This window comes from Silurus aristotelis (assembly GCF_946808225.1).
Source record: "Silurus aristotelis genome assembly, chromosome: 2".
Classification (NCBI taxonomy): Eukaryota; Metazoa; Chordata; class Actinopteri; order Siluriformes; family Siluridae; genus Silurus; species Silurus aristotelis.
In genome coordinates this window covers 3,517,386-3,536,061 of record NC_139575.1, presented here as the reverse complement: position 1 = coordinate 3,536,061, position 18,676 = coordinate 3,517,386, and the positions used below count along the sequence as shown (strand labels likewise).

Sequence of the window (18,676 nt, the reverse complement as noted above, 5' to 3'; positions counted from 1 at the left end):
ATAAATAAACTAGCATGGAGATGTAGTAAAGAAAATCCAAAAACTAGCATAAAGTTGTATCACAAGATTCTGATTAGATGTCTAAATCACGGCTGTTTGTTTTTATATTATATTTATTTTAATCATTTATTATTTATATAATTATATATGTATTAATGAATATATTTATATTGATTTCCTTTAGCACATTTTCATGATTCGGTACTGTTTTATTTATATTTTTGTATAAAGTTCAACACTGTTTTACATTTTATTACTACATTATATTTGATTAATATTTTACTATATCGGTTGATTAGTCGGTTATCGGCGAGTACGAGCCAACCTAGCTATCGGTATCTGTAAAATCCACTGAGAAGCTTCTTTATTCTTTAATGAATAACATGCTACTTTTTAGAAAACAATGAGAAATGTGGGGTTGCACATACAGTATGGCTAAAGAGGGGATATCAAGACTGGGTGTTGACTGTGTTTTGGGGACTTCCATGAACCTGCCTGGCTTTATTTCTACACAATAAAGTCTCCATCTTTGACACCACCAACCTAGATCGAGAACTTAGTTGATTTATTTACTTGGTATTTTCACTTTGTTATCAGATGTGTTGCTATTGGTAACAATTAGCCACATCAAGGGCCATGCTAAAGGGTGCAGGGATTTGAACTCATAACCTGGTAATTAGAAATCCACCATTTTACCCACCCCCACACCTTTCTTTAGGAAAAAACCCACAGATTTTACTTTACTCTCCATCCACATACAGTAAAAACTTAAATATTTGTATTCCATTTATGTTACATTCATTCATTCTTTATTGTTTTTGCTGAAAATGTTAAACATATAAAACACGCCCCATTTCAAATTTCTTGCCATCTTATTTTGTGACTTATGTGGGACAATTGAACAACTTGAATGTAAAATAACTAATCAACCATCAACCAGAAATCCATCATGGCTTCATCCAACATCCTGGTTTCACTCTGAGAAGTTAATCTGGATCACCACATGCTTTTCAAAAGCAACAAGAGAGTGACAGGAAATGATCGTCTAATAGATGTCCTCTTTTTACAGTGTTAAACCACAAAATCTTAACACACTCACTTGCAAAGCTACCCTGTCCAGAGGGGACATTTCTTCCTAAGAAAAGACCTCCAATGAAATTCCCTTTAACTTCCGCATTAGGATTGAATGTTAGACTGGAAATATTGTGCACTTTAAGGCATTGCTCATATGGGATATTGTGATATTTTAATGACTTCACTTCGTATGATTGATTTGTTGCGGCTCAGAAACAATACAAATGTTTTTTTTTCTGCTTTCTACAGTATGAAAAAGAAACGTTGAAAAAGAAAAAAGAAGGCCATCAAAATGTGAATGAATGCGACGTACATTTCCATTATCTGAAAGCTGTTGTAGTCCTAAAAATGTTTAAAACCCATGGCTACATTGAACATCTTTGTTCTTGCATTCCTGGTCTCAGATCAATGACTCAGCATTTTCTGTACGAGAGGCAAAAATGATCTCAAGCGGCTCACTAGCAAACCATTCTCACACCGCTGGTCTCAACACGGTTCCTCTCGCAGTTCATTTCGTGGCTAGAACAGATCAGCTAATTGGCTTGTGGCTCTGCAACACATTTTCTTTTCCTCAATGCTTCCTTTTTTCCCTTTGCTATTTCACTGCAGTTGTGAGAAGATATTCATCTTAATGCAGTGCTACACAGCTGAGCTCTGGGCATAAACAAAGCAAGGGCTGAAAAGTGAGTGACCTAAGAGCTCATCAATGGGCAAATGTCGAGAAAGAAAAACGAGTCCGTGAACAGAATTCACTTCTGAAAGTTTTACTCATATGCTGTTTGATATCTCATGTAAGGGTGTGGCCTGGTGTTTGAAAATAGAGCCAAATAACATATTTTTTATGTCAATCTCTGAAACTTTTATGAAACCATTGTATTGTTTTTTTACATTTTATGAAACAATGTTGCATTTCTGAAAAACAAGTTTGTGATAATTGTTGCACATGCCAATATTGATCATATTTCCCTACATGGTGGGGACGTGCCCGAATTAATCCACCTCTTAATACCACCGCTATCACATCGTAATTATAGAAACCATCAATACTGTACAAAAGGGCAACACCATTATATAATACCATTTTACTTAAGCAAGCTCCAAACCTCTACATTACAAGAGGTTGGTGAGATGCAGACTCATAATTTGCACCGCTAATCAGAGGCTGTAACTGACCAAACCCTCTTTGGTTCTTTGGACAAGCTAGCTAGCTAGCTTCAGAGTTGTCTGCCTTCCTCACAATGTCTAGCCTTCCTGAAAATCTATTGTTAAGTATGTCCGAGACCAAATAAATTTCTCTTCCACCGTAAGTCTAACTCAGGTGTATTAATGTGTGCAGAGCTACACATGTGTTTTACCAGTCGAATTCCGCTGTAACAGTATCACTTTGACCAACCAATCAGAGGACGGGAAAATGCTGACACTACTCTGGGCCAGCGAGCTGCCCTGTGAGGAGAATATGAAATCTGATTGGTTAAAGAAACAGACTCATTGAAAATAGAGACTAAGGTAAAAGAGCCAGCAGTACTGACTTTAAAGGCAATGGGCAGATTAGATTGACATGGCAGCACATAGAGGCTGAAATCTGATTGGACAAAAAAAATCTAACATCCACATACACGTACTGGAAGCAGTGCAGCCGAGAGAAACACTACGAAATGAAGAGAATAAACTGTTGGGAATAAATTAATACAATTTCATGGACGACGGGTCAGACTAAGAGCGGTTCAAAACCCCTTATGAGAGATACTACATCAGGGACCGTGACGTCGCCCGGTATGGCGCAGCCGGGGCCCCACCCTGGAGCCAGGCCCGGGGTTGGGGCTCGTATGCGAGCGCCTGGTGGCCGGGCCTTCCCCCACAGGGTCCGGCCGGGCTCAGCCCGAAGGAGCGACGTGGGGCCGCCTTCCAGTGGGCTCACCACCTGCAGGAGGGACCGTAAGGGGCCGGTGCTAAGAGGATCGGGCAGCAGTCGAAGGTGGAGGCCTCGACAACCCGATCCCTGGACACGGAAGCTAGCTCTAGGGACGTGGAATGTCACCTCGCTGGCGGGGAAGGAGCCTGAGATTGTGCGTGAGGTTGAGAGGTTCCGACTAGAGATAGTCGGGATCACCTCTACGCACGGCCTGGGCTCTGGAACCACACTCCTCGAGAGAGGATGGACTCTTTACAACTCTGGAGCTGCCCATGGTGAAAGGCGTCGGGCTGGTGTGGGTTTGCTTATAGCCCCCCAGCTCAGCCGCCATGTGTTGGAGTTTACCCCGGTGAACGAGAGGGTCGTTTCCCTGCGCCTACGGGTCGGGGATAGGTCTCTCACTGTCGTGTGTGCCTACGGGCCAAACGGCAGTATAGAGTACCCGGCCTTCTTGGGGTCTCTGGGAGGGGTGCTGGACAGTGCTCCGACTGGGGACTCCGTCGTTCTACTAGGAGACTTCAATGCACACGTGGGCAGCGACAGTGACACCTGGAGGGGCGTGATTGGGAGGAACGGCCCCCCTGATCTGAACCCGAGCGGTGTTCAGTTATTGGACTTCTGTGCTAGTTACAGTTTGTCCATAACGAACACCATGTTCAAGCATAAGGGTGTCCATCAGTACACGTGGCACCAGGACACCCTAGGCCGCAGGTCGATGATCGACTTTGTGGTCGTTTCATCTGACCTGCGGCCGTATGTCTTGGACACTCGGGTAAAGAGAGGGGCGGAGCTGTCAACTGATCACCACCTGGTGGTGAGTTGGATCCGATGGCGGGGGAGGAAGCTGGACAGACTCGGCAGACCCAAGCGTACTGTGAGGGTCTGCTGGGAACGTTTGGCCGAGCCTCCTGTCAGAGAGATCTTCAACTCCCACCTCCGGCAGAGCTTTGACCAGATCCCGAGGGAGGCCGGAGATATTGAGTCCGAGTGGACCATGTTCTCCACCTCCATTGTCGAAGCGGCCGCTCGGAGCTGTGGCAGTAAGGTCTCCGGTGCCTGTCGAGGCGGCAATCCCCGAACCCGGTGGTGGAAACCGGAAGTAAGGGATGCCGTCAAGCTGAAGAAGGAGTCCTACCTGGCCTGGTTGGCTTGTGGGACTCCTGAGGCAGCTGACGGGTACCGGCAGGCCAAGCGAACTGCAGCCCGGGTGGTTATCGAGGCAAAAACTCGGGCCTGGGAGGAGCTCGGTGAGGCCATGGAGAAGGACTATCGGCTGGCCTCGAAGAGATTCTGGCAAACCGTCCGGCGCCTCAGGAGGGGAAAGCAGTGCCCCACCAATGCTGTTTACAGTAGAGGTGGGGAGCTGTTGACCTCAACTGGGGATGTCGTTGGACGGTGGAAGGAATACTTCGAGGATCTCCTCAATCCCGCCGTCACGTCTTCCATTGAGGAAGCAGAGGCTGAGGGCTCAGAGGCGGACTCGTCCATCACCCAAGCTGAAGTCACCGAGGTAGTAAAGAAACTCCTCGGTGGCAGGGCACCGGGGGTGGATGAGATCCGCCCTGAGTACCTCAAGTCTCTGGATGTTGTGGGGCTGTCTTGGCTGACACGCCTCTGCAGCATCGCGTGGCGGTCGGGGACAGTGCCTCTGGAATGGCAGACCGGGGTGGTGGTCCCTCTTTTTAAGAAGGGGGACCGGAGGGTGTGTTCCAACTATAGGGGGATCACACTTCTCAGCCTACCTGGGAAAGTCTATGCCAGGGTACTGGAGAGGAGAATACGGCCGATAGTAGAACCTCGGATTCAGGAGGAACAATGTGGTTTTCGTCCAGGCCGTGGAACACTGGACCAGCTCTATACCCTCTACAGGGTGCTGGAGGGTTCATGGGAGTTTGCCCAACCAGTCCACATGTGCTTTGTGGATTTGGAAAAGGCATTCGACTGTGTCCCTCGCGGCGGCCTGTGGAGGGTGCTCCGGGAGTATGGGGTCGGGGGCCCTTTACTAAGGGCTGTCCGGTCCCTGTATGACCGAAGCAGGAGCTTGGTTCGCATTGCCGGCAGTAAGTCAGACTTGTTCCCGGTGCATGTTGGACTCCGGCAGGGCTGCCCTTTGTCACCGGTTCTGTTCATAATTTTTATGGACAGAATTTCTAGGCGCAGCCAGGGGTCGGAGGGTGTCCGGTTTGGTGACGACACGATTTCGTCTTTGCTCTTTGCAGATGATGTTGTCGTGTTGGCTTCATCAGACCAGGACCTTCAGCATGCACTGGGACGGTTTGCAGCCGAGTGTGAAGCGGCTGGGATGAGAATCAGCACCTCCAAATCCGAGGCCATGGTCCTCAGTCGGAAAAGGGTGGCTTGCCCACTTCAGGTTGGTGGGGAGTTCCTGCCGCAAGTGGAGGAGTTTAAGTATCTTGGGGTTTTGTTCACGAGTGAGGGAAGGGTGGAACGGGAGATTGACAGACGGATCGGTGCAGCTTCTGCAGTAATGCGGTCGATGTACCGGTCTGTCGTGGTGAAGAAGGAGCTGAGCCGCAAGGCGAAACTTTCGATTTACCGGTCAATCTACGTTCCTACTCTCACCTATGGTCATGAGCTCTGGGTCATGACCGAAAGGACAAGATCCCGGATACAGGCGGCCGAAATGTGCTTCCTCCGCAGGGTGGCTGGGCGATCCCTTAGAGATAGGGTGAGAAGCTTAGTCACTCGGGAGGAGCTCGGAGTAGATCCGCTGCTCCTCCACATCGAGAGGGGTCAGCTGAGGTGGCTCGGGCATCTGTTCCGGATGCCTCCTGGACGCCTTCCTGGGAAGGTGTTCCGGGCGCGTCCCACTGGGAGGAGACCCCGGGGAAGACCTAGGACACGCTGGAGAGACTATGTCTCCCGGCTGGCCTGGGAACGCCTTGGTGTCCCCCCGGAAGAGCTGGAAGAAGTGTCTAGGGAGAGGGAAGTCTGGGCATCTTTGCTTAGACTGCTGCCCCCGCGACCCGGCATCGGATAAGCGGGAGAAGATGGATGGATGGATGGCAATTTCATGGAACAAATATTAGAATTTAGGTTGTAAATGTAGGTCAGTGCATCTGATAGTGTTTGGGCCAGCAGAGAAGGCTTTGCTGGACCTGACCGCACACCACTGCTTGGTAGCTACATTAGAAGCAGTTTTTCGGTTCAATCATTTAATCTGGAAAAGCATTTATAATTGTACACTCATAACTATATATTTTCTCTACCAAAACAAAATTTGACAAATCTGATACTATATACTATAACTTTTCGATGTCTATCCACAAAAACCAACATTTAAGTAAGTAAGTAAACAAAAGTAAAATAAATAAAAAAAATTTCTTTGTCATTTCTGTTATTACTTTCCCATAAACCAAACTCCAAGAAATAAAAAAAAACTCACGTTCTTCATCACAGCGACATCATCAGGCTGACGCAAGTCCGACAGCTTGTTTACGTAGTAATAAAATTAAAATTTCCAAGACTAATGTAAGATAGTAAGAATATTAAAAAGCACCATCGAGTGGGTCAATAAAATCTACCGAGACCAACGGGATGCTCGAACGAACACAGCATGCTTTACAAGGTCATCAGTAAGAATACAGAGACTCGAGTTTCTGTATACGATTCTGTAATTGTGTAGGAATTAGTGTTAGAGTTTGCTTATTGAGCAAAAGAGAAACCCATTGGTGCAGAAAATTGCTTGAGCTTGTTAAATCTCGATGCTGACTTATCACTGGCGTATATCTTACACGAGATCGCCTGCACAAGCCTTGCGCATGAAATATAGTTTAATTTAAGGATTAGAATTTTTTCCCCTTAAAAATGGCTGACTATCGTATTACATCCTGTTCACTTCGATGCACCGAAGATACGCCGTTCTTGTGCTCAAGTAAAAGTACTAATCCTCTGCTTTAATGAATCGGGTAACTCCTTCTACATTTCTACTTGAGGAATAGAACAAAACAGACAGACAGACAGACAGACAGACAGAAAGACAGACAGACAGACAGACAGACAGACAGACAGACAGACAGACAGACAGACAGATAGATAGATAGATAGATAGATAGATAGATAGATAGATAGATAGATAGATAGATAGATAGATAGATAGATTTGGGTGTTTCATAATATTGACCATAATTATGGTATGTGCTTCTCTTTGTACATCCCATTCCACATTTATTCTCTATTTGCTATTATAATCAGCTCCTCTCTTCTAGGAAGATGTTCCACTAGATTTCATTCATTCATTCATTCATTTTCTCCCGCTTATCCGTAATTCAGGTCGCGGGGGCAGCAGTCAAAGCAGGCCCCCGCCTTCGACTGCTGCCCAATCCACACAGCACCGTCCCTTACGGTCCCTCCTGCAGGTGGTGAGCCCACGGGAAGCACTAGATTTCTGTGGAGATTAATTCAGATATAAGGGTGTTAGTGAAGTCTGGCGGTGATGTAGGTGAGAAGGTGAGGAGACCTGGGGTGCAGTCAGCGTTCAAATTCAATCCCAAATGTGTTCAAAGGGTTTGGAGCTTTACAGCAGGAGATCTTTCACTCCAACCCATGTAAAGCAGATCTTAATGGAGCTGGAGCTTGGCAATGTAATGCTGGAACAGGTGATTGGTCTCCCAGTTTAAGTGAAGGGAAGCTACCAAACGCATCCAAAGACGTCTAATACAATTGCGCTTTTGTGGTAACAGTTTGGAGAAAAACCACGTGTGGCAAGAACAGTCTGGTGTCCCAATACTTTTGGCAGAACATCATTTCACACAGCTTGTATGGTTCTTCAGATAGTTTATTCCTGCTGTTAATCAGACACCCTAAAAAAGAAGAAGTTGCTGCATTACCAAGATGACTTGTATGTTAGGCTTTTGAAACTCATGTTTCTGGTTAAAAAAAAAATGTCCAGTTACATGATCAAGATCCCAAAAACATGTGCAACCTGTGTACATTTCCACATAAGAACTATGTTCACTATATGGACTAATGTTTGTGGACCCCTGAGCATAAGATTGGTATGTGTTATTTGAAACATCCCATTCCACATTTAGTCCCCATTTACTGTTCCAAAAACCTCCACTCCACTAAGAAAGATACTGATGTATGTGAGAAGGTCAGAAAGCCTGGGGTGGAGTCAGCATTCACATTTTGTCCAAAGATGTTCAGTAGGGTTGGAGGGCTATAGCAGGAAATCTTCCTCTCAAAACCATGGAAAGTATATCTTCATGTAGCTGGCTTTGTGCAAAGGGGCATTGTATGAACCACATATGGCTGGAACGGTCAAGTGTCCCAATACTTTTTGGACAGACAGACAGACAGACAGACAGACAGACAGACAGACAGACAGACAGACAGATAGATAGATAGATAGATAGATAGATAGATAGATAGATAGATAGATAGATAGATAGATAGATAGATAGATAGATAGACACAAATGAGTGATGTGTGAGAACTCTGTGTAAATAAGGGATAGCGTTCAGTATTCCATTCTCCTGCACGTCACACCTTTTCCAGGTGAAGTGGTAGCTGATGCTCTGGGTTACGGATCGGAAGGTGGGTTGTGGGTTCGAGCCCCTGTATCGCCAAGCTGCTACTCTTGTGCCTCTGACCAAGGTCCTTAACCGTCTGTGCTCCAGAGGGCGCTGTATCGTAGCTGATCCTGCACTCGGATTACAGCTTCCTAAAATCCCTGTTATAATGTACATGTGAAAAAATATAAAGCATCTTTACCTTCATAATGAAGGACAGCATTTTCCATAGTTACACAAACAATGAGAAAACCCTCACTTCACTCACTCCACACTCACCCCAGCTTTTCTTACAACACTCTTTACAATACGACTTCGAATTGGATTATGGAGGAACGCCACGTTTTTCTGTCACATACTGCAATCGAAAATAATGACACAGTCTATTATAGTGAAGGAAAATTGTCCCGGAAAAGAAAATACTCTGATGAAATCTGATACAGGTATTTGATGATTGTACATAAATACACTAAGGAAGTGGAAAAAATCTTCTTCCTGTGCATTCCTGACCTTCCTGAGAACATGTATTGCCTTTCTGTTGACATTTAAACACGGTTTTGTTGGCGCAGCGCATCGTTTCGCACTAATAAACCAGGAAACATGATGCATGGCCGAATCATTAAGTGTTTTAGTGCCTCTATTTAGCCACGACAACGTTTTAAACAAACACAAACCCCCTTTAAATTGATGTTTATACGCGAGTAAAAGCTTCGATTTAGTGAAGAATTGAAAATCATTTTTAGTGCGAGTTCATTCAGTGGTTAATTCTTTAAGATAAGCATCTTCCTCCTGAGGAAAACTCTTAACCATGGACTTGATGAATTCTCCTTTAGTTGCAAGGTGTTTAAAGAGGATTATAAACACATTATAGCTGACTTCTCTAGCTATGTGTGGTTCTTCCCCCAAAAAAGGGGAAGGTTACCAAAAGGCTGGAGGCACTTAATTGTATCAGACGTCTTGAATGAATGCATTTGATTATGACCCAAACTTGTTCCAGCAGCTTTATGAAGATCTGCTTTACATGGGTTAGATTGGAAGATCTCCTGCTCTGTAGCTCCAAACCTATTAAACACCTCTGGGATCAAATGTGAACACCGACTGCACCCCAAACCTTCTCTACTCTACTGTACTGTAGTGTATCAGTCCCTGTCTTTATAACCCACCATTGTGTCTGAATGAATCTCCACAAAATCCAGTGGAATATCTTCCCATGGACGTTATTATTATAAAAGCAAATGGAGACTAAATGTGTAATGAGGTGTTCAAATAGAAAATATATACCAATCTTATGCTCAGGTGGACTTTGGATCCAAAGGTTGTGAGTTCAAATCTCAGCCACACCGAGCTGCCACCTCAGAGCCCCTCAGGCCCTTAAGTTCATAACTGCTCAGCTGCAAGAATCACTCTGAATAAAGGTTGTCTGCCAAATGCAATAAACAAATATAAATGTACCTGCTATTGCACTTATATAAAAATAATTTTATTAATTAAATTTAATAATTGTATATATTTATATTTAATTATATAACGCTAAAATAATTATTTTATAATATATTTATAATAGGACATGTATGAGGACAGTGTGACAGCAGTGAAGTTTGCAGTAGGAACGACAGACTGGTTCAAGGTGGAGGTTAGACTGCATCAAGGATCGGCTCTGAGCCCTTTCCTGTTTGCAGTGGTGATGGACAGGTTGAAGGACGAGGTCAGACAGAAGTCCCCCTGGACTATGATGATTGCGGATGATATTGTGATTAGTGGTGAAATTAGGAAGCAGGTTGAGAAGAGCCTGGAGAGGTGGAGATACACGCTGGAGAGAAGGGAAATAAAAGTCAGTAGGAGTAAGACAGAGTACATGTGTGTGAATGAGAGGGAGGGCAGTGGAGGGGTGCGGTTGCAGGGAGGAGAGGTGAAGAAGGTGGAGGAGTTCAGGTACCTGGGGTCAACAGTGCAAAGTAATGGAGAGTGTGTTAGAGAAGTGAAGAAAAGATTGCAGGCAGGGTGGAGTGCGTGGAGAAGAGTGATAGCAGGAGTGATTTGTGATAGAAGAGTATCTGTGAGAGTGAAAGGTAAAGTTTATAGGACTGTGGTGAGACCTGAGATGTTGTTTGGTTTGGAAACTTTGAGTAAAAGACAGGTGGTGGAGCTGGAGGTAGCAGAGCTGAAGATGTTGAGATGTTCATTGGAAATGATGACGATGGACAGGATTAGAAATGAGTTTATTAGAGGGACAGCGCATGTAGGACGTTTTGGAGACAAGGTGAGGGAGGTGTGATTAAGATGGTTTGGACATGTGCAGAGGAGGGACATGGGGTATATCATTAGGAGAATGCTGAGGATGGAGACACCAGGAAGGAGGAAAAGAGGAAGAACAAGGAGGAGGTTTATGGATGTGGTGAGGGAAGACATGCAGGTAGTCGGTGTGAAAGAGGCAGATGTAGAGGATGTTGTATGGTTTTATTATATGTTGGATTATATATTATTTGTGTGGTAAATATAAATAATTATTTACTTTTATTATTTTCCTCAGAAAACAGGATTAAAAAATAATGAATACATTTTAAAAAAATGTATCAAATTGGGCAAAACGTGTATGTTTTGAAAAACATGACAATATGGCATAAAAATACAAAATAAAATACAATAAAATGCAGTCTAAAATGTATAACAATTTAGGGAAAAAATCATTTATATTGATAGGAATCTAGGAATTTCTTTGGCTGTATATTTTTTTGGGTTAAATTGTAATAAATTGTAAATCTGTTGTGTTTAAGTATTTCGTTTACGTATTCCGAAAGTAAAATCGCCAAAACCGCCTGAACTGGTGCAGGGATAATTATTGTATACTAGCAGCATTCCAAAATTACAGGACATAATCAGAATAATGAGCACTAACTGGGAGTTTCCAATGCCTGTCTCTAGGATAATTAGCCAATTTGTGTATTCAGATGTGCTGGAGCAAGAAATGCAGGTGTTCTCGTGTGCCAGCTTTAGGAAACGTTGCCAGAGCTCAATTTTGAAGTGAGAAAAAGGCGAAAAATATGTCAAAATTATTCTCCATATAATACAAAAAAACACAAAAGCTGTAAAATTCAGATTTTTATTTGTCACATACACAATAATACACTGTAGGACAATGAAATGACTGGTCTGAGGCATGAAATAAATCAAATATTTAAAAAATCAAGTCAAATATAAAGAAAAAAATGAATATGATGAATAGAATTTGCAATAAAAATAGAAATGGAATATACACGAGTTTCTCTAATAAACGTTCTTCTAGTTGAGGGCCTGAATTGCTTCTGGGAAAAAGCTCCTCCTCATGTTGCGTACGTTGGCCTTCAGGGATTGAAAGTGATTCCATCTTGCTGTAGTTAGACTACAAGAGCTGATCTGATCAACTCCTGATCTGAAGAACTCCAGTCTTACTTGGTGCTGTTCCCATCCCAGACTCAGGACCCCATCATCAGGATGCTCTCAGTGGTGCAGCTGTAAAGGCTCTTGAGCACCTCAGAAAACTAAGATGAAACAGTTGGCTTCCATCACCATGTTGTTGATGTGATAGGACCATGATATTAACACCAAGGTTCTGACACAGAGGAGACTAGTGGTCCGCAATAACAACTCTGTGCGCGGTGATGTCACAAAGTCTGACAGATTTTTTATGCAATTGACCTGCACCATTCGAGAGTTAATGTTACTATGGCAACGACCAATAGGTGACTTTGCAGTACAGCAGCTAACAACTTTTTTTTGTTGTTGCATTATAAACGATAAAGAACATGTCAGTTCTGCCGGAATGAATAAATCAATGCCTTCTGAGCAATCAGGTTTGAAAATGGTGTCCATGTTTGATGTTGATGGTGTTTGGTGGACACCAGGGCACATCAGACAGTTTACAGAAAAGCGTGCGCATCGGACCGTTTGTGGAAATGTATTCACATGGGGCTCTGCGGAAATGCACGTGCATCAGCCTATTTGCAGAAACACATTCACATTCGACTCTTCGTGAAAATGCACGCACATCAGACTCTTTGCAGAAAGGCATGTGCATCAGACTCTCTAAGGAAAGGCGTGCATATCAGGCTGCTTGTGAAAATCCATGCACATCAGACTCTTTGCATGCATTCACTTCGGAGCGAGTGCAGAAATGCGCGCGCATCACACTGTTTGCACAAATGCATGCGCATCAGACAGAATTGTAGAATTGCTTGCAGAAATGCATGCAGGCCCCGAACGGGGGAAGTGTCACGAGCTACAGGGAAAGTGTTGCCAAGGAAACGGGCGCTTGGCAACGGGGCTTAAGGAGCTGTCGCGCGCAGAGAGCTTGCAGGCCTTGCTCGCTAGATGGTGCAAGAGTGTGTGTGTGTGTGTGTGTGTGTGTGTGTGTGTGTGTGTGTGTGTGTGTGTGTGTGTGAGAGAGAGAGAGAGAGAGAGAGAGAGAGAGCGAGCGAGGGAGGGCGCGTGCACGCGCGCACACATTCTCGCACACGAGTGCGCGCTCGCAGGCACACACACACACACACACACACACACGCGCGCGCGCACACGCAGAGCATCCAAAACAAAGCTGGTGTAGAACGAGGGAGCAGCGCGCGCGCCACGGTGATATCTCTCTCTCTCTCTCTCTGTATCTCTCTCTCTTTCTGGAGAAGGAAGGAGAAAAGCAGAAGAAGAAGCAGCAGAAGAATCAGGATTATAATTTTAAAGCGCTATCGCCGGTGTGTTTTGTGTTTTGTGTTGTTTTTTGTTCTTGTTGTTTGAGAGCTTGCGGGGCAGTGGTGAAGCTCTCAGCCCGCGGTGATGGACATTATGAGTGCGGTGCAGGATGCGTGCGTCTCCGGTCAGTGGCTCACCGCGATCATCCTCAGCCTGTGCTGCTTTCTGCCTTCCTGCTTGCCAGCTGGACAAACTGTGGACTATGCCTCGAGTGAGAGTGTGGTGAGCCGGCAAGGAGACACGGCGCTGCTCAGGTACACACACACACACACACACACACACACACACACACACACACACACACACACACACACACACACACACAAACAACTCACCTATAGGGTAATAGGTAACAGCACTGCGAGCTCATTACAGCAACACACTACACCTACAACACTCTCCAATACTCTCAAATATTCTCCAACACTCTCCAACACTCTCCAATACTCTCAAATACTCTCCAATATTCTCCAATACTCTCAGATATTCTCCAATACTCTCAGATATTCTCCAATACTCTCAGATATTCTCCAATACTCTCAGATATTCTCCAATACTCTCAGATATTCTCCAATACTCTCCAATGCTCTCAAATATTCTCAAATGCTCTCCAGTGGTCTTCAATAGTCTCTACTACATGTAGATTCTCTCTAATGCTCCACAATAGTCGGGGCTCTCCAGTTTGTACTTGCGTTACACACACACACACACACACACACACACACACACACACACACACACACACACACACACACACACACACACACACAACTTACCTTTATATTAATGAACAACACACAACAACCACTTTACCCCTCTAATACTCACTGGTACTATCCCGTAAATTCTCCAATAGTCTCATCGACATTTATATACTCCACAGTTCTCATCAGTTCTTTCCAGTGGTCTCCAATAGTCTCCAATAGTCTCAAAAAGTCTCAAATAGTCTCCAATAGTCTCCAATAGTCTCAAATAGTCTCAAATAATCTCCATTACTCTACAATACATTCTGATACTTTTTAATACTTTCTAACAGTCGGTTCTGATCAGCGCGTGCTTGTTACACACACACACACACACACACACACACACACACACACACACACAGCGCGCGCGCCGCTATTTCCTATTTGACACTATGTTGCACTTCTTCAAAAGGCTCGCGCATTTCCCGCTCCATTCCCGACTTCATCCTTTTTTTTCTTCTTTTCACCTTCACTTTTCAGCGATTATGTAACAGAAATGAGGGATGGGGAGGTTTCCGTTTCTCTTTTTTCCCCTCCTTTCTTTTCTTTCATTTGGAAACCCCGCCAGCTCTTTTTTGTTTGTTGATGGTGTTGATGTTTTTTATTTCTCCCAAACCGGAAACCATAAAAACCTCTACAATGTGTAACGTTTGTTTTTGAGTCTCTGTGTTTGGACTTTTCTTACGCTGGAACCAGAACCCGGCTGTGGATCCAAACCCTGAAGTCTGCAAGTGCATGAAAAAGGCGTTCATTCAGCCATTTCAAACCAGGGGTTGCCAGATATGCGTTATAAGCAGAATTGCATAATTCGTACCTTGTATCATTTTGTTTAGGAAATCATCATCATCATCATCATCATCATCATCATCATCATCATCATGTGTATTAGAAAGAGTGCAGGTCTGAGTTTTTATTATATGCAAATCATAGTCATACTGATTGATATTATTTTATGGCATTAAGTCAACGAAAGGACGTTTTACAATCTGGCAACCCTGTATCCCCCCCCCCCAACGTTCCCATTCAATAAAATGATTATTATATTGAAATAACTGATTATTGATTATGATTTAATTCGAATTAGGATGGGAAAACAAGGTATGTGTGTCCTTTGTAAACAGTTGATTCAATTTGGCAACCCTGCAGCTCCCAGTGTGATTTTATGATAAGAGACAGACAGAAAGACAGACAGGATGTGTTCAAACCTCATCCTCATCTTATCCTCATCTTCATCTGTAAAACTATAAGAAGCTTTTAAACAACAAAAGACAAATCATATGAGGGGGAAAATGTATACTATTAAACAATTCATGGGTGTGTTCTTGATATCTTCAGCTGCTTCTTCAACCTCCTCAGTCACATTGCTTTTGAAACTCGTAACACAGTGTGGAAAAAAAAAGAAGAAATAATCAGGTTCAAGAAGCAGCTGCAGAAGGATGTGTTTATTTTGTAATCCAATTAAGGTTTAGAAGATGGTTTGAACACATTTGATTAAATCTGGCAACCCTCTACCTACAACTGTAATTGTATAATAAGAGACTTGAATATGGAGGATCCTCTCATACATCATCCTCATCCTCATTTTTTACTTGTGCACTACTGGGACCTCAACATAAAATGAAATGACACGTTACAGGAAAATTGACGTTTTGAATAAAAAATGCTGGGTGTGTCATAAATCAGGAGCTTAGACACATTGAAATTGTCAGGCCGTAGCAAACTGGCAACCCTGTTTTATTTTAATGTTTGAATAATGTTTGTATAGAAATTAAATATCATTTGCTGTTTTTAATCTGGCAACCCGTGCCTTTTTCTTTTTTACATTAAGGCGGGGAATCAATGAATAGACACTTGCAAAGTGTTGATTCAATCTGGCAACCCTACCTTCATGTACAGTATATCTTCCTTAATGGGAGAGAAGTAGGAATAGCCTTTATTTGTCACATATACATAACAGTGCAGTGAAATTCTTTTCTATGCATATCCCTACTTGCTCGGAAGCCGGGGTCAGAGTTTAGGGTCAGCCATGATACAGCGCCTCCAGGGCACAGAGGGTTAAGGGCTTTGCTTAAGGGCCCTAGAGTGGCAGCTTGGACAGCTGGGAGCTACCCCTCCCCTCACCTCCCCTCCCCTACCAGGAAGAGATATTGGCTTGGACCTTGGATGGATAATAAAAGGATTAATTGAATCTGGCAACCCTGCAGCTAATGCAGTGATCATTTAAACTTTTTCATCCTCAACTTCATCTATACACTTGTAGGTTCCTCGAAAGAGAAATCAATAAAGCATGGCTTGACTGTACAATAAAACCCGACTGAATTGGATGGGCGTTTTCCTCATACAGGGAATGTTTCGCGCAATAATTGTCGATTCGCTGCTCATGAATCGGCTGATTAATTGACGAATGGATCTTCACCCGCCGTGACGTGAACGCCCCCTGATCACCCCGGGAGTGTTTGATTTAAGGCAGAGCTCACGTCAGTGTCTGTACGGATTCCAGTCATCAGCCGAGTCTAGTCATTTATGTCAGAATTAATGCAGGTAATGGAGTGGAGTTAAGTGCATGTGATTGGTTCGCTTCGGCGTAAAATCCCAGACGACGCTGTGATTGACAGCAGTCAGTGCTGCTCTGAGTTTGCTTCACGAGTCTTGAGGTCCAGGATTCACGATGTAGCATTAATCCGGCATTTATATACACAAATATACCATATTTCATTGTTACCATAGATCAGGATGGGGATATTTGAAAGATTTTCAGAGCGACTTTCATTATTCTCATTTATACCACAGAGCAGCTATGGGGTTAAGGGCCTTGTTCAGGGGGCCCAGGGGTGGCTGCTTCTTCTTGGTGTGGCTGGGATTTGAACTCATGACCTTCCAATATTAAGTCTAATGCCTTAAGCACTAAACTTCCACCTCCCTTTATCCGAATTCGTTTCCATAGCAATAACATGACACATGACGGCCGCCACACAAATAATGTAGAAGAAAAGTTTAAAAGAAAAAGTCAAATCAGCACTGCGTATTCAATACCATTTAATTTTGAATTAAAAATTGAAAGAAAAAAATCATCACCATGGCAACGATATCTCCGAAAAGTGTATTGTATAATCATTTATCACAATATTGATATTATATTGATATATCAGCCCGGCCCTTCATTCTTTACACCGTTAATGATGGTTTGACGCTGGATTTTTCCACCAATGGGAGGACGGCAGCGATGATGCCATTGGACGTATAATATATATCAATAATATATAGGATGTGCTTTACTTTTTTTTTTACTTTTTTCCCCAGTTAACATCACCCAAAAGTACTCCAGTGCAGGAATCTAAATTAGAGCAGCTGAAATGAATTCATGAGCAGGGATCTCTCCATGTTCTCATGGGCCGAAAGGAAACGCCAGCTCTCTTCCTCATTAGTGGAAGCTACGTACTGTAGCAGAGAGACCGCGGCGAGACTCGCAGATTCGGGACACGACTGCCGGATTAGCGAGCGACGCCGCGTGGCTGATACTCGTCTGTAAAAATACTGCGACCGGTTTGCTTTTTTCCAGCAAAGTCATTAGCGGTGATTCGGTACGACTGTGATGGTACTCCATATTTCATAAACACAAATATACACACTGGTATTTTGAATAAAATCTGTGTTTTGGAGTTTTGGTAATAAATGAGGGGGAGGGGCCTATGTTGACGGAGTGGGGGTAGTTGTAGGTTGTGGGGAATACGGGACAATTGGTCAGTTAGTGATGTTTAGCACATTTGCCAGTTACCCCAGGGGGTCGGGGGTTCAAAGTGTCCCTCTACCCAATGTGTGTGTGTGTGTGTGTGTGTGTGTGTGTGTGTGTTTGCACGTTCCACCCAGTGCTTTGGGGGTTTCCTCAGGTTACTCCGATTTCCTCTCGCACTATAAAGGCATTTCCAGATTGTACTGTATTGGTGTCCAGGGTAGTCCTTGTGCCCCCCCGGGGGGTCCCTGGAAGAACAGGCTCCAGGCGACTTTGTGTAGGATAAGAGGTATAGAAAAAGGATGGATGGATATGACACCAATTTGATACCCAGCGGATCAGATGTCAGTTTCTGAGCTCTGTGACGAATGGAAATGACTGGAATTGGATTCGGAAAAATGTGTGATATAACGAGACTTGACTGTTTGTGCTTTTGTTAAGATTTATTTATACCTTCTTCCTTGTTTATTATATGTCCTATGGAAGGGTTTGTGCAGGGTGGCTATAGTTTTTTCGCTGTAGTTTGCCTGTAGCCTCACTTAAGAATTTAATTGTACAAACCGTCACTAACGTCTGTACATACAACAAATAAAACTTGAAACCCGGAAGTTGAAAACTTACCAGGAGTTTATTGGAAATTACGGAAATTTATGGGAACGAATTAGAAATTTGGAGAGAAATCTATATAAACTGTATATATACAAACATAAATAGAAACATAAGCTGACACGCGTGTAAACTAATACATATAAAAAAACGTTTTTTTTTTTTTTTGAATTTTTTTTTAATTATCTCACTTAGTCAGCGTATTTGTTACTACAATTGTAGCATTTTTATCGCCCAACAGTTTACACGCAGCACAAAGACGTTTTCAACATAAACGTATGTAATAATAATGTCATTTACGTGAATACTCGCCAAGATGGAAATTTTTTGACATTATTTTGTGTGCAGGATTGTC

The 18,676-nt window shown here is 43.5% G+C and overlaps 2 protein-coding genes and 1 long non-coding RNA gene across 3 annotated transcripts in view; 2 read left to right on the top strand and 1 right to left on the bottom strand.

Annotated features, from left to right (window-relative positions):
• Positions 1-18,676, bottom strand: part of LOC310739254 — a 430,707-nt gene that overhangs the window by 70,439 nt on the left and 341,592 nt on the right. The window lies entirely within an intron of this gene.
• LOC310737268 (craniofacial development protein 2-like) overlaps positions 1-18,676 on the top strand; it is a gene marked incomplete at its 3' end in the record, with an annotated part of 390,247 nt that overhangs the window by 30,945 nt on the left and 340,626 nt on the right. The gene's annotated exons all lie outside the window — the stretch shown is intronic.
• Positions 13,042-18,676, top strand: part of negr1 (neuronal growth regulator 1) — a 197,736-nt gene continuing 192,101 nt past the window's right edge. The window contains exon 1 of the mRNA XM_083563892.1: positions 13,042-13,493. Coding sequence (XP_083420018.1) covers positions 13,324-13,493 — 170 coding nt within the window. The 5' untranslated portion in view covers positions 13,042-13,323. The remainder of the gene's footprint in view (positions 13,494-18,676) is intronic.